The 15,587-nt window shown below is 41.3% G+C and overlaps 2 protein-coding genes across 6 annotated transcripts in view; one reads left to right on the top strand and one right to left on the bottom strand.

Annotated features, from left to right (window-relative positions):
• The window catches only part of smtnb (smoothelin b), a 51,772-nt gene extending 42,728 nt beyond the window's left edge, over nucleotides 1-9,044 (top strand). For 2 of the 5 annotated variants that reach the window (XM_034148623.1, XM_034148628.1), the window contains 10 exons: nucleotides 730-912; nucleotides 1,163-1,238; nucleotides 1,443-1,475; nucleotides 2,845-3,024; nucleotides 3,207-3,269; nucleotides 3,356-3,437; nucleotides 3,529-3,705; nucleotides 3,794-3,920; nucleotides 4,249-4,400; nucleotides 7,463-9,044. In XM_034148623.1, the coding sequence (XP_034004514.1) occupies nucleotides 730-912; nucleotides 1,163-1,238; nucleotides 1,443-1,475; nucleotides 2,845-3,024; nucleotides 3,207-3,269; nucleotides 3,356-3,437; nucleotides 3,529-3,705; nucleotides 3,794-3,920; nucleotides 4,249-4,400; nucleotides 7,463-7,616 (1,227 nt within the window). In that variant the 3' untranslated portion in view covers nucleotides 7,617-9,044. Of the gene's footprint in view, nucleotides 1-729; nucleotides 913-1,162; nucleotides 1,239-1,442; nucleotides 1,476-2,844; nucleotides 3,025-3,206; nucleotides 3,270-3,355; nucleotides 3,438-3,528; nucleotides 3,706-3,793; nucleotides 3,921-4,248; nucleotides 4,401-5,927; nucleotides 6,106-7,462 lie in introns of all 5 variants that reach the window. The other 3 variants (XM_034148624.1, XM_034148627.1, XM_034148626.1) reach the window with 3 other exon arrangements.
• Nucleotides 9,045-9,185: 141 nt separating this feature from the next.
• selenom (selenoprotein M) lies at nucleotides 9,186-14,143 on the bottom strand. The gene is made up of 5 exons (XM_034148622.1): nucleotides 13,903-14,143; nucleotides 11,863-11,898; nucleotides 11,620-11,654; nucleotides 11,425-11,503; nucleotides 9,186-9,946 (listed from the first exon to the last, which is right to left on the bottom strand). Exons 1-5 carry the CDS (start codon nucleotides 13,999-14,001, stop codon nucleotides 9,695-9,697), a joined length of 501 nt encoding a protein of 166 aa, XP_034004513.1. The 5' UTR covers nucleotides 14,002-14,143; the 3' UTR covers nucleotides 9,186-9,694.
• Nucleotides 14,144-15,587: the final 1,444 nt, after the last annotated feature.

Below are 15,587 nucleotides of genomic sequence, written 5' to 3'. Positions count from 1 at the left end.
CAATGCACGTATCCAACTAAGGTCACCTTTTTTTTTTAGAGGGGCCCTAGTATGCAAAATGTTCATATTGTACTTGTGCCTCTACTGGGCCTTTTTGACATGCTTTAATGTTCAAAAGGTCTTTATTTTTCTCAAACTGCACCTCTTTTCACCCTCTGTCTGAAACCAGAGCCCAGTCTGCTCTGATTGGTTAGCTGGCTGGCTCTGTTACATAGTGATGTCACTATGTTACAGAAGTAAACAAAGGAGTACATCCGAGGCGTTTCAGGTTGAGGGGTGTGAGAGAGAAACTCCCTTTGGAGGGAACTGTGGGATTACAGCCTTTGCACTAGGGCTGCTCAATTAATCGTATTTTAATTGCAATTACGATTTTGGCTTGCAACGATTATGAAAACAACATCATCGAAATAAAATGATTATTGATTTTTTTTTTTTTTTTTTGGTTTTTCAGTTGAATTATACTTAGAGTTCAGGGTAATCAACTGTTAAAAACATACTGTTCACATTTTATTTTTCAATAAATGGATGTTTTCAAAGTAAATGGATAATCGTTTTTTAATAATCGTGATATCAATTATTGACCCAAATAATCGAGACTACAGGAAAAGGAAAACTCCAAAAAGCACAATAGGGCCTCTTTAACTGAATATATAGACATGAAACATTGTTTTGCATGTCTTGGTGTCTGTGCTGTAGCTCATGCTGTGTGTGTTTGTGTTGTGTGTGCAGATGGAGACAGAGCCCGTGGCCTCGGAGCCGGTGTCTGCAGCTGCATCGTCTGCCAAGGTGGGGAGTCACGTCCCCACCATCCCAAACGGCTCCAGCACTCAGGGCAAACAACACGAGCGCTCCGGAAAACTGACAGCCGACCAGCTGGCTGCTATCGAGGACGAAGAGCTCCTTGACAAAATGGTACTTCACACTCAAGTTATAATTCTGGATGATTTTGATTTGAGCACCACTTTAGAACTAATGATGTAGCGTTAGTCATGCAGATAGTTTGTGTAGTAAATCTCCCCAGATATGTGAAGGTATATTTGGAAAAGTAAAAGCTTATTGTTGTCTGTATGCAAAATGCTATGTTAGAAGTGCATGAACGAATAGAGCCATGCCACTACGACTTTTTGTGAAGAATGACTTCATTGTTTCTTTTCTCTCACAGCTCGATGAGTCAAAAGACTTTGAGGAGAGGAAGATGATCCGTGCAGCCATGAGAGACCTTCGCAAGAGAAAGAGAGGTAAGAGAACAAAATGAATCTCCTGTCTGTTACTCTCATCAAATTAAAACGTGCTTAATTATTTTATCCCGACCACTGCTTTGTTTCAAATGACGGTACTATAAGGTAGTCACACTGCCTCATTAAAATCAAGCCTCTTATTTATTTTTCAATCCCTTTTTGTCTTGAAATGTTCCACATCATTTCTATCCATTCTGCCCTCAGAGGCCATGCTGGGATGTACTCAAGAGGAAATAGGTATGGCAGGTTGCTGTGCAGTGTGATTTTACAATTAATAATGCCTGCGTTTGGTTTTTTGTGTGCTCCATCCTGTCATTATAAGACCACAACAGTTTATCTCCAAGAGCTCTGTGGTGGATGATGAAGACAAAATGTTGACAGTTTTGTTAACATGCATGAATCCTGTTGTCATACTCACACAACTTTGTAACTACCACCTTTAGTGTATATCTGTGTTGTCGAGAGCATCCAGCATACAGTTTCACAAGCCGCCTGGTTTCGTTGCCGTTGAACCCTAATTGGATTCCCAGATTTGTAAAAGCTCAGTGCACTCGGTGGCATGGAGCAGTGCTTCTCAAACTTTGTTCAGTAATGTAACCCCTTTGAAACATTTTCTCAGCCAAGTACCCCTTGACCGAGCATTTTTGATCAAAAAAGCCTATATAAATAATTACAATATAGTGATGTTCCCTCAGTGTGTGATTTATTAACTCCTTCGTGCATGAATTACAACAAACTAAGGATATTTTCATCTTCATGCATGAAAAAAAATAACATAACGACATTTTTATAAAATAGATTTTTCCAAGGGGTTTTTCAATTGAAGTAATATGTTTAACAAACCAATGAACAAAATGATATATTGTGAAAAACTATAAAATACAATACACACATTTGACATGTTTATATGAGGACCCCCTTGGTGGTTCTAGGAATATTTTATATAAAATTGTGTTTTCTATTTAACTTATTGTACTAAGATTATTTTTGTAATCATACATGGTATTTTTTTAATTAACCTTTTTTTAATTAATTTTTTTAAATCTCATGTACCCCCTGCAGTACCCCAACGTACCCCCAGGGGTCCGCGTACCGCCATTTGAGAATCACTGGCATGGAGCATCCAAAGGGCAGAAACAGACCCATCTATACATAGTTAGAATAAATGCATAATACCACATAATACGTTTAAATGCAGGTACCCTCTCAGGTAAAAGCTTTAGTTTGCACTGCAGGGGTTAAGGTATCAGTATTCTAGACTTTGCCAGTCATCGAGGTCGATCGCAGTGTGCTTTTTCTTTTTGATGTGTGATGTTTTTGCTGTACATATAACTTGACAGCTTTGGCTGGGCTCGAACCTCCCACCTGTGGTGTGCGTGTGTGTTTGTGTTTGTTTAAGGGAATTTGACAGTACTGTGGAAAGAATCTGCAAACCTCACATTTAGAAGAGGTTTTGTTTGAATCCATCTCTGCAGCAGTGAGATGAGGTGCTGTCAGTTTGTTTAGGACCTTTTTGTCCTCCCCCTCCTCTTTTTCCACTGACATCATCCCTCCACCTCTATATCCCTTTTCTCTTCTTCTCTCCCCTTCCCCTTCTCCACCCCAGACCAGAGAGAAAAGGAGCGCGACAACCGTCTGCAGGAGATCCGGCAGCAGAGGGAAGAGCGAGGACAGAAAGGCCGTCCAGGCGTGGGAGCAGGAGAGGTGGGGATGAGGAAGGTGGAGAAGTCCGCCGACGGCTCCAGCCTCAGCCAAGTCACCAAGACAGACCGCTTCGCTTCGTCTGGTAGGTCTCTCTTTTATTTACCTGTTCATTTCTGAACCTTCTTCAAACCCTTTTGAACATAAATTCAACCATTGAGATCAACAAAGGGAATCTTGGGAGGAAGAAGTAAGCAGTGAAATAGATGGACAACAAATGATAAGGATCATCTTATGTGTTTATAATAAAAAATTGTCCTTTTTTAGATGATGGAAGCAGATCATCACGCAGCACTGTTGTTGAGTCCAGTTATCTGCAGAAAACAGACAGTAAGTCATTTCTTTATTATCATATTTTATAGTCATTACAGTCATATTGCCAAGATTATTCACATGCCTGTGTTCATTTATCTCAGGAGGGACACTCCAGTCAAAGTCATACAGCTTCAGCTCTTCCACATCATCATCCTCCTCCAACACAAGCAAAAAAGTTGGCAGGTAAGTTAAGAAACATCACCACAGTATCTAATCAACATTTTAAACGCCTACAGTTTCACCAGTTAACTTACTGTACGTGTCCCTGCCTCAGTGTGTTTGACCGCGAGGATGATACTTCGTCTCGCAGCGGCAGCAGTGGATTGGCCGCGGTTGAGCGACTGCAGGCGGAGCGGCGCAAGGAGCTGATGAGGGCTCAGTCTCTGCCCAAGACCTCGGCCATGACGGCCCGCAAAGCCATGATAGAGAAGCTGGAGAAGGAGGGAGGCGGGTAAGAACAAACAGAGAGGAATTACTACCCAAGAAAGGTAGCAGATCAAAGCATGTAAATATTAACACAAACCTGACTTTTCTTTTAGCCCTGGAAATCAGGCGGTCGCCAAGGTAAACAAGGTCCAGCGCTCCACCAGCTTTGGCGTTCCCAACGCAAACTCCATCAAGCAGATGCTGCTCGACTGGTGCCGTGCCAAGACCCGCTCGTATGAGGTGAGCTCCAGCCCGACAACACAGTGGCTCATCTTTAACGTCAGCCAGTGGAGCTAAACCTGAAGATTAAGACAAGATGGGCTAAGATAATATTTTCCTTCTATAGGAATGTTTCCATCACTTACCTGGGACTGCCTCCAAATCTAATCAGAATACCTTTATTCGTCCAACAGAGGGGAAATGTACATTTGTGACAGCGAAAAAGAGCCAAAGACAGCCTAATGTTAACTAAGAAGCATGCATAAAGAAAAATATGAAAGATAAATTAGTAGAACAAATTACACAATTGACAACATGCACATCCTAATCTGTCCGTCTCCTCCCTCAGCATGTGGATATTCAGAACTTTTCATCCAGCTGGAGTAACGGCATGGCATTTTGTGCCCTGGTGCACAATTTTTTCCCTGAATCCTTTGAATACGAGTCCCTGAGCCCGAGCAACCGCAGGCAAAACTTTGAGATGGCCTTCAACACAGCAGAGTGAGTACACACAAAACTGTTTCCCATAGGCTGTATATAAAGATACACATACGGTCTATGATTTGTCCCAGTAACATGTCCGCTAACCACATCAGTTCTGTTGTTGTTGTTAAGCTCTGACTGAAAGTGTGACGGTCCACCGACTATGTTGGAGAAACCACAACACGGCAGTGAAGCTTTTTGTTAATCATGGTGGAGAAAATGTGAAGAAAATGAGGAGAAACCAGAAGAAGAATCTTTCCTCTAAAGCATAAACACATACACTTTGATCTTCAATCCAAGGCACATTTCAAAACATTTCAAAACAACACATTTCCCTTTCTTTGTATCATACACACATCCTTCTCTCATTCCTCTGTAACATCCACTTTTATTCAGTATTGCTATATACCAACTTCTACTTGACCCTGAAGTTCAGAGACGGACCCAAAACGCGTGAAACTCCTCGACTGATGTCCCGCTGTTAACTCCCCCCCCGTCTCTCCCAGGTGTATCAAACTACCTCAAGGCTCTAATAACTCCACCTTTAAACCATCACTCCCCACCTGTCCTCTACTATGATAACTGCTGCGACCCCTCCGTCTGCTCTAAACCAGAGACCCATGAGCAAACCCACCCCAAACCACCACCAGGTTAACAAATACGGACCAGCTCCCGCCTATTACCTCCACATCTCCCCTCCTTTTGTATTCCTAATGCCTCTCTGTATCCTCTCTCTTTCAATGCCCCTCACCCACCTGTGTGTGTGTGTGTTTGCTCACATGCTCTCAGCAGTTTAATGTCCATGCTGATGTTGATGTTATTCACGATCACGACACCGGACTGTCACCCAACCACAGCCCCCCGTCTTTCCACCTTTTGTGTTGCACCCCCACCCACTTCCCCAGGCACTGCTGACCCTCCAGTAGTTTGCTGTTATCTGAAATCCCAACACACACACACACTCACACACTCCTGTGCACCAGTATGTTTTTTGTTTTTTTTTAGAGTCACCATATGGTTTTGTCTGTGTGTTTCTCATCTGCAGAATCCTTGTTGTTTTTTTCACCGTGTCTTGTGTTTTCTGAGAGATCGCAGCCATATTCAAATGGTCAAAAGTTGCACCGAAAAAAACAACAAGAAGCAAAAAGGCTAAATGAGCATCACCTGACGCTCATTTAGCCTTTTTGCTTTGTTTGCAAGTGTGTTTGTTTGCCACATACTGTACGTATCGAGATGTTCATGAAGCATGTCAACTCATGGATATATTTGTGAACACAGAGAATGTAATGGTATTGTTTCTTTTTGTGTCATTTCTCTCTCCCTCTGTCTCCTCACCCTGGATCTTCTTCGTTTGGCTGCTCACCGCTTCATCTGTTTTCCTCCTTCCTCTCTTTCCCACACTTTGTCCACTATCTCTGTCCTGTTTCTTCTTCTTATCTGTACCTTCTCCTTGTTTCTATCTCTTTGGTTCTTCCTTTCCTTCCTGTCCTCCCCTGTCTCTCTCTCCCCCCCCCCCCCCCTCCCCCCTGCTGGGTGTGGGCACAGGAAAATGGTGGACTGCCCCCAGCTGTTGGATGTGGACGACATGGTGAAGATGCGCGAGCCGGATTGGAAGTGTGTGTATACGTACCTGCAGGAGTTCTACAGGGGGCTGGTGACCAAGGGCCTGGTTAAAACCAAAAACTCCTCCTAGAGTCGCACCACAACTAAAACTGAACCCATGGTGAGAGAGGGGGCGAACCTACAGAGGAACCACACTCTGGTTCTGAGAGATGGGCTGGAGGGAGTGTGTGAGGGAGTGTGTGTGGGAGTGTGTGTGCGAGTGTGTGTGCGAGTCTGTGTCTGCGTGTTTGAGCAGCTGTTAGGATTTAAATCAAACGTGCTTCAGAAAACTCCTTTATTGGCCGCTTTTGGAAATATGATCCCTCATGTTAATCTGAAGCTACTGAAGTACGAAGTACCAAACATGGTATGTGTGTGTGTGTGTGTGTGTGTGTGTGTGTGTGTGTGTGTGTGTGTGTGTGTGTGTGTGTGTGGTGTGTGTGTGTGTGTGTGTGTGTGTGTGTGTGTGTGTGTGTGTGTGTGTGTGTGTGTGTGTGTGTGTGTGTGTGTGTGTGTGTGTGTGTGTGTGTGTGTGTGTGTGTGTGTGTGTGTGTGTGTGTGTGTGTGTGTGTGTGTGTGTGTGTGTGTGTGTGTGTGTGTGTGTGTGTGTGTGTGTGTGTGTGTGTGTGTGTGTGTGTGTGTGTGTGTGTGTGTGTGTGTGTGTGTGTGTGTGTGTGTGTGTGTGTGTGTGTGTGTGTGTGTGTGGTGTGTGTGTGTGTGTGTGTGTGTGTGTGTGTGTGTGTGTGTGTGTGTGTGTGTGTGTGTGTGTGTGTGTGTGTGTGTGTGTGTGTGTCCGTGCATTTCTGAATAGTCAGACTATGGCCCAGGCGGAGAGCCAGGACCATCTGCAACACTTTAAAAGGAACTGCTGTATCTCAAAGCTTCAAACAAAGAGGTTAAGAAACAAAGCAGGCTGTGTTGTCTGCTGACTTTTGATCATGTGTGAATGTACAGGTGTTTATGCTTGTTAAGCCTTTTTAAAATGGTAAAGTGCAGAATGACCCCATGTCTGCAGGTCCTTAAATAACAAAACCAATTTTATGTTATTGACATTTATTTTCTCATGCGTGCCGCTCCTGTTACTCAGGATGTCTGGAGGGTTTACAGAACGTGGAGATATAACGCCACCCTGTGGTCACTCGCACACGAGGAGCCTTTGTTTCTAAAACTGTTTATCGAAACATTACTGAAGTTTATTTTTAGAGAGCTTTTAAAGGGTTTTCCACACATTGCTTTAGAGAAACAGAGACACAAAAGGATTTAAAAAGAAGAAGTCAAACATAACCACGACAAGGAAAGGCCAAGGAGTTCATCAGTGATTTCTTTTCAAATGTAGCTGTTAATCTATTTGGTTTATGATCAATTTAAAGCACCTGACATATGATTTAAATATGAATAATAATGAGCGATCATCCGATCCTCCACCATCCTGTCTGTCCCCTCCTCTTTCTCACTGTCTCTTGTATGCTGTTCCTCAGGACGTATGCCAACTGCATGCCTCTGCTGGAGGTGGAGGACATGATGATCATGGGTAATAAACCCGACTCCAAGTGTGTCTTCACCTACGTCCAGTCTCTGGTCAACCACCTGCGCAGATACGAGATGTCCATGGGTCGGCCCTGTCCCCTCTGACCTCTGACCTGAGGGTGAAGCCTGGACGTGGCATCATGGACAAGTTGGGGATTGTGTGCGTGTGAGCGTGTGTGTGTGTGTGTGTTTGTGTTCGTTTGCGTATTATCTTTGTTGGCAGTGGTGATGTGTTTTCATTATTTCATTAACACAAAGTCCGTCTTTTTACAGCAAGAGGGCGCCAAAGTTTTTATAAGACTACCTTTTCAAAGCTTTAAAAATGTAATCTTTTTTTACTCTGCGTTGTACCAGGAACATTTTAACATGCAGAAGCCGTGTTACCACGCTAGTGTACTACAACAGAGAAATCTTTGTATAGTATTTCCCCTTTAAGTTATTTTTTACTATATCTCTGCCATACTTTTGTAATTATAAACCTTGTTGGCATTGCTGTAGGTCATTCCACAAGAAGAAAAATATACCGTTGCCTTATTTGGTTTTTATCTCGGTACTTTTGAATTGTTAAGACACACTGGCTGCTTGAAGTATTTGAATTTAAGTTATTACGATTCTGATGTTGATGTAACAGTTAGCATATTACTATTTAATACAGAGGGAAGTCCTTCATTGTTCAAATGGATGCAGCGAGTATGCAGTGAGTAAATCTCACCTTTCTGAATTTTAAAGTGCTACTGAGAACATGTTTAACACTATTTGAACTTTTTGAAAGCCTCCTGTATTATTCTAACAGCGAGTATATTTGTGGTCTAACACGTTTTTTTTATTCAGGTATAAAGAAAAAAGAGGAGTGGGCTGAGGTCATTCGGCTGACTTGTATAATGACTTTTTTTTACTGCTGGACTGACAGCATATTTAGAAAAACAAAATGTGTACAGCAGTGCTGCCTCACCCCAGCATCACTGACTTACTGCCACACACACTCACACAGCTCTTTTAGAGGGCTTCTTATTTATGCTTGAGTAGATTTTGTTGAAATATATTATTTTTATTTTGTTAGTGTGTACATCATGCTTTGTTCAAAGCGTCAATAAGCTCAAGCTATTAGGATGTTTTGTTGAACTAATTGGGGTCACTTTTTGGACGAGTTAAAGGGCCTGATGAAAGCCGGCTTTCTGTTTCAACGAGAGTTATCATGACTGAACATAACTGCCAACTGTATATTTTACAACATAAAGCTAAGGAATTTTTTAAGGGTGAAAGATTTGTATTATGCTTGTAAAAATTAAGATTCCTTTAATAAGAAATTCTGATTGTCTCAGAGCTTAACGAGCTCGATGAAACGTATTTCTTAAAGGTTTTCTTTTGTTGTTTGGAGAAATTATTTGAGATGATTCCACCGCTGCCGAATGAAAACAGAATACCTTCCACGGAGCAGTGAGTGCTGTAAATAAGAGCTTAAACACATTATAATTTCATGTTTCTGTGCACCACGGTCAAATGTGAATTGAAATTAAACCAATTTGAAATGAATGTATTTGTTTGCTATTATTGCTCGTTAGCCTTTTCTACACCACAATCTACCTATTGGCAATTAACAGCCTGCCCTCCGTCAAATCTAATCTTTGAAGCAGACAAGAAAACATAATACTACAACATAGCAAAAACATGAGATTATTTTTTCAAATATTTTATTATTTTCTTTTACAGTGCTTTCACTTGATCCTCTTGTGTGCTTCAGTCCGACCACCAGAACATGCAGCATCAGCCTCAGGCCAGACGACAGGTTTCAGCCTGAGGCTTCATTCAGTTTCACAGTAGGTAGGAAGCTGTCAGACACACAAGGGGAACTCAAGAGAGGCAAATATCCTGAAGAAATCTCACATAATGGACCAAAAACAAATGTAAAACATACACATTTCCAGTCTTGGTGTGGAGAGTAGAAAAGCATTCACAAAGCAGCCTGGTTGGATGTTATCGCTGTAAAAATAACAAACATCAATATGTGCAAAATTCAGACTTTTTAAAGGCCTGTTGCTGATGCTAAGATTGTTTCCAAGCCCAAAAGCTGTTCCATGATCTTCTGGTCTTATTTTGACGTGCATTTCAGTCATCAACTGCATCAACCAGCTGGTCGTGGAGCAGCTTTGGGGTTTGGTGGTAATGTGAGATTGCTACTTCAGTTATAGGTCAGTATGCTTGTCTTCTACGTTGGGCTCTGAGGAGGCGTTCTCTGTGGCAGGAGAAGAGGGGGAGGAGGGTGGGGGTGAGGAGGAGGATTCGTACGGCGGCTCGTCTTTTAACGGGCTGTCCTTGGCGGGGGAGAAGCGGAACTCCTCTGGCACCTCGTCCTCAGCTGCAGTTTTCTTGTAGAAACCCAGCTCCTCCAGCAGCTGGTTGATCTCTGAGCGGCTCATGTCAGACAGGGCGATCCGCTGTGCAGGACACACAGGGTTATAATTCAAGTTTAAATGTACTTTTCCATCAGTGTTAGATGTGAAAAACTGTTATTGGACAAAACACAACTTCACATTCATGCTAATGTTGCTCTGTGTCCAAGTGTTGATGGAACTGTTTGCTAGGAAGTGTACCATAACACCTCTAAAAAGTGTAATCAGATCTGGCCAAATGTTTTAATGCAGCTATACATTTCAACACTATGCCTTTATTTCACTTGGAAAATGGAATAAGGCAATTTTATATTTTAAAAGGCAGTTTTATAATTATGCTTGAAGTCCTTGTGTGTAGGATAGGGCTGTCACAATATCAGATGTATACATGATTAGAGGGGCCCATAAATCCCAAAAACAAAATGATATCTATAACAATTCTAAAGAATACAATAATAATAAATAGTTGAATTAATCTTTAACTTTGTGTACTGTTTGTCTTAATTACACTCAAAATCCAAGTGTAGGGAGGGGGACACGAGTGAGTCTGTAACCATGAGTATACAAAAGCTTACAAAAAGAACAACGACAGAAAAGTGAGATTTAAGAGGTTTTTGCACATTATTATATATGTATATATTATTGACATCAAATACTTAAAAAAAATATATATATGACGTGGTTATTGTCCATTCTGGTTAATATCGCAACACGTTGGATAGGATTTTCAAATTGATAGGCCTAGTCACAGGTTTAGAAAGACGCCATTCCCCTCACTTTTACTGACCTAACCTCTGGACTCTGAGAATGAATGGATTGAAATCAACTCAAATTTTCTACCAAAATTGTCACATTCTTTTGTATAACAGATGATGTAAGCATTGTCAAGGTCTAGATATACTGTAGGGCACATGTGTCAAACTCAAGGCCCGGGGGCCAAATCAGGCCCTTGGTGGATTTAATTTCGGCCCGCAGGATAATTTCCAATTCCTATTAGATCTGGCCCGCCGGTATATTGCACGCACACCTTCACTCAATCCTGAGGATTTCCTCAGCTCAGAGCCTGACCCCAAACATTGATGAACTTTCACCCAAGATGAGATGCCAAGTATCTGGCTTGAACTAGCATCACAGAGCAGCTAACTGAGTTTAATGGATGTTTCCTTCTGCACTTTTTTTCTTACGACAACAGGGCATGTTTGTTTGTTCTTTGAGGGAAATTGTTTTTTTTAAGCTGTTGTTGGCCTGTGGAAAAATGTAATCATAAGAAATGAATGCAACTGATTATTTAATGTTTAATGTTTTAATAGACAATTATTTAAGCTTTGTTAGTTCCAGGTTTAATATGTGCAATAAGTCATTTCAATAAGTTTTGCAATAAACATTGAACCAGTCCGGCCCTCGACTAGTACCGATTTTTTTATTTTGGCCCACTGTGTATTTGAGTTTGACACCCCTGCTGTAGGGGTTTTGATCTATTTTAAAACAAGTACAATGTAAATGGCTTCAAAACAAACACTTGCATCCAGCTCTTCAAAGTAGTGGTTCAGGAGAACGAGCTCAGGGTCGGCCCCAGGAATGTGCTTCATCACCAGATTATGGCTGAGGTAGTGACGGTCAAGGATTGGTACAAAGAGAAAAAACGGTACTTTTTACAACCTGTAAAAGGACATGTTTAAAAAAACAAGAAACAGCAGTGTGCTTGAGTGAAAGGATACTAAAGAGGAATGTCCTGGACCACGAAGGCTTTGACCTGCGGACAGAGGAGGGGATTCATGTTTTTCACTCAGGGATGGTTTCAGTAGCAGATCTGTGGAGGATTATGGGAAACTCTAAACGTGAAATGTAAAATGTTTCTCAGTGAGCCAACACTTTGAGGCAGGGATTAGGCTTCAGTCTGCGTCTGACTCTGTGTGTTGTCCACTTTGTTTCTGTGGATTAGAGGGAAAAGGGCAACTTACCTCTCTGAGCCTGTTCAGCTGTCATCCACCACACGACTGCCAAGAGACACAACAAAAGATCACTATGGTTATTAGCAGCTCTCAGACTCAGGAATTGAGACATCACCTGGGTTAGAGGGGCTTTTCTATTGACATTTTGTAGGTTCAGTTTTAAAAGTAGTAATATTCTTGTTTTCTTCTTTGACATCTTCTTATTTTTATTATTACTATAACTTTGTTTTTATTAAATAGGAAATAGTATTATCATTATTGAATTCAAGAATGTGTTCAATTTGTGATCAATCAAGTACATATCTATTTAACTGAATTAAATTAAAGAGTGTCTTTTGGACATTTTGTTTTGTTAAGGAAAAGCAGCAGGGCAACACCATGTTCTTTAAAATGATGCTTCAAAACTAAACGCATCTGAAACAGGAAATGGGACATCAGAATAAGGAATTAGATAACTATTATATGTATGTGTCTTGAAGCATACTTTTAATAACCTCTGTCCAAAACAACTTCAGTTAAAGTGGACCTATCATGCTATATTTGAATAATATATTGTAGGGCCATACCTATATAAGGTATATTTATAAGTTTTCTTTTTCAAAATACCAAACAGATCATGCATTTTAGCCATGCCTCATTTTGCTCTATTTTGCTCTCCTCCACCCTGTCTTTGCATGCGCTGCAGCTGACCACGCCCCCCTGCAAAGGAGGGGGCCGAGTTACGAGCATCATGTTACCATGCTGTTACCATGCCACGGCAACCTCTCATTCCCCTGATAGGTGGAGAGTTGGCCATATAGGCAGAGCTCCTCCGTCCTGACGTCAGGACAGTGTTCAAATCTGGATCAGTCTGTATCAGATCCGTTGCAGCCCCATTTTTAGAGATTTGGGTATGGAGGAAAAGAGAGAGGGTTGTGTTTTCTGACACTTGGTGAGTTCCGGGGACACATATTCATATAAAAGACGTACAAAAGTGCATTTTGCATGATAGGTCCCCTTTAAGTCTCTCTGATGTTCTGGTACCACTGTAGCGTTGCACCTTAAGAGAGAGAGGCTTCTGGGAAAGGATCCTAACCCATTTGAGCAGAAATACGAGCCGCAGGTTAAGAACCGAGTGTGCCTAACACAACAATAGCAAGATAACTCGCTTTTGTTCTGTGGTGCTGGCAGGCTGGTGATTTGGTGACACCCTGAGGGAGAAATGCCTGGTTTCTCATGAAAAAGAAAGGTTGAGTTACAGACACTTTTGTTCAGAATCAGACTTTTAGTAACACACCCAGTCCCTTTTCAGCTAAATTACAACTAAGTCACCTTTACCAACGGTACCGTTATTACACAATTGTCTGAAAAGCTGGTACCATACTGTAAACCAGTGGAGGAAGTAGTACTCAAATGTTAAGTACTTGAGTAAAAGTACAAGTACCAGCGTGTAGGAATACTCTGTTGGCCAGATACTGCAGATTGGCCCATTTCAGAATCATATAACATGTTTTGATTATAATTATTGTCGCATTCATGTGTTTATCAAGGCTGGTAAAGGTGCAGCTGATTTTAATTCCTTTGTATGCTGCAGGGTAGCTTGTGAATTTACTCCAGGTGTGACTAAAGTCTGATTTAAGTGTTGATTCAATTTCACAACATTAAACCAAATCTGTATAGTAACTAAAGGTAATAAAGAAATGTAGTGGAGTTAAAGTACACGATTTACCTCTGAATTGTAGTGGGGTAGAACAAGTACAAAGTAGCATAAACTGAGAATACCCAGGTAGAGTACAAGTAACTCAAAATTGTAATTAAGTACTGTATTTGAGTAAATGTACTTAGTTACTTAACACCACTGGAGAGAAGATCCATCCAGTTTACTACAGCTCATCTTATCTGCTGGAAGGATCTCTCACGCATGCGCCTAGCACCGAAATTCAAGGAATAAATTCATACATTTAACCAAACTGGACTCTTTAGAAAAAGACCACCGTACAAGGAAAGTACACCGTCATCGTAAACACAACCAGCCTGCAGTGACGTATGCAACAGAAACGCTTCCGTTACCTCCACCCTCGCTTTCGCCAGCCCTTCCAGCTTCTTCAGGTCCACATCATGGGCCGAGGCGCAGTGGAGCAGCCCAGCCAGCACCACCACCAGCCACATGGTTCCGGTTCTGACCAGCGAGCACCGGGACCAGCACCTGCAGAGGACCGAAGGTGAGCAACCTGAACCCCGCTGAGAGGAGAGATGTGCAGCTATTGTCACGTCCTCCTGCCACGTCAAATAACTCCCCCCTCCCAGGAAGGGAGGGAGGGGGAGGAGGGAGGAGGTGTGCGCATCTGTTTTATACGAATCAGAATCAGAAACTGGTTTATTACCAGGTAGGTTGACACGTAGGGCCTACGAGGAATTTGACTTGATGTCATGGTGCATACTTAAAAGTAAAACTAAAATTAAAAAACACAGATAGAGAACTATTTTAAGAAAACTATAATAACATAACAAAATATAAAAAATAATAAAAAATATAGTGAAATATAACAGTATTTACATAGAAATTGAATGGAATGGAATCAAATATGGAATACAATTCGGCACTAGTAAAAAAGAAAACATATTGTGTGCATTGTGTCATCAAGATAAAGTTAATCCCTATAAAAGTTTATATAAAGTAAGTATGGTTAATCCTCATGTTTCTTTTTTTTTTTTTTGATTATTCAAATATTTTTATTGATTTTCCACATATAACAAACAGCAGCGCTCAACACTCAAAAATACAGCACACACAGAAAGTAAACAAAATATCAATTGACATCCAGAAGAGATACAAAATAGGTATATACAAAATAAACATAAATTATTAAATGAAAAACTACATGGTTAAATAACCAAGAGTTTGGCTACGTTGTTTTAATGTCAGAGAATTCGTTCTCAAAGTAGGACAGAAACGGTTGCCAGACCTTATAGTAGCTACTTTGCGATAGAGCCCCGGGTAGTGTGCTTAGCTGCTCAAGTTTAAGATGGGACATTACTTCCATACCCAGCGCTTATGAGACGGCGGTGCAGCCTTCTTCCAACTAAAGAGTATTATTAGACGTCTAGCAAGTAGGTTAGAGAATGCCACAGCCTCAGCCTAATCAGTTGTTATTCGTGTCTCCTGTCCTTTGGGACCACGCCAAATAATGCAGTCAATGGGTTTGCATCCACAGCCGTGTTACACATGTACGAAAAGATTTTCAATATAGGCCTACCAGTCCAAAAAGGGGCCAATTTTGGACAGAGCCAAAACATGTGACTTAGGCTGGCCGGGTCCCGACTGCACCTGATGCAGGTTGGGTCTAAACCTGGGTAACATTTGGCCAGTTTACTTGCAGATAGATGTAAACTATGCAAAACCTTAAATTGTAGCAGCCCATGTCTAATGAATCCTCCACATGTTAATGGGAAACAAAACACTGTAAAACCAGTGGTGTAAAGTAACTAAGAAGATTTACTCAAGTCCTGTACTTATGTACAATTTTGAGATACCTTTACTTTACTTGAGTATTTCAATTTTTTGTTATTTTGTACTTCTACTCCATTACAATTCAGAGGTGACTCGTATACTTTTACTCCACTACATTTATTTTATAGTTTAAGTTACTTTGCAAATTTGGATTATCGATGTGAAATATAATCAACACCTAAATAATACTTTAGTCACACCTGGAGTAAATTCACAAGCTACCCAAGTATACAAAGTGATTAAA

The sequence above is a fragment of the Trematomus bernacchii genome, unplaced genomic scaffold, assembly GCF_902827165.1.
Source record: "Trematomus bernacchii unplaced genomic scaffold, fTreBer1.1, whole genome shotgun sequence".
NCBI classification, from domain to species: Eukaryota; Metazoa; Chordata; class Actinopteri; order Perciformes; family Nototheniidae; genus Trematomus; species Trematomus bernacchii.
This window is presented reverse-complemented; position numbering and strand designations above follow the sequence as displayed.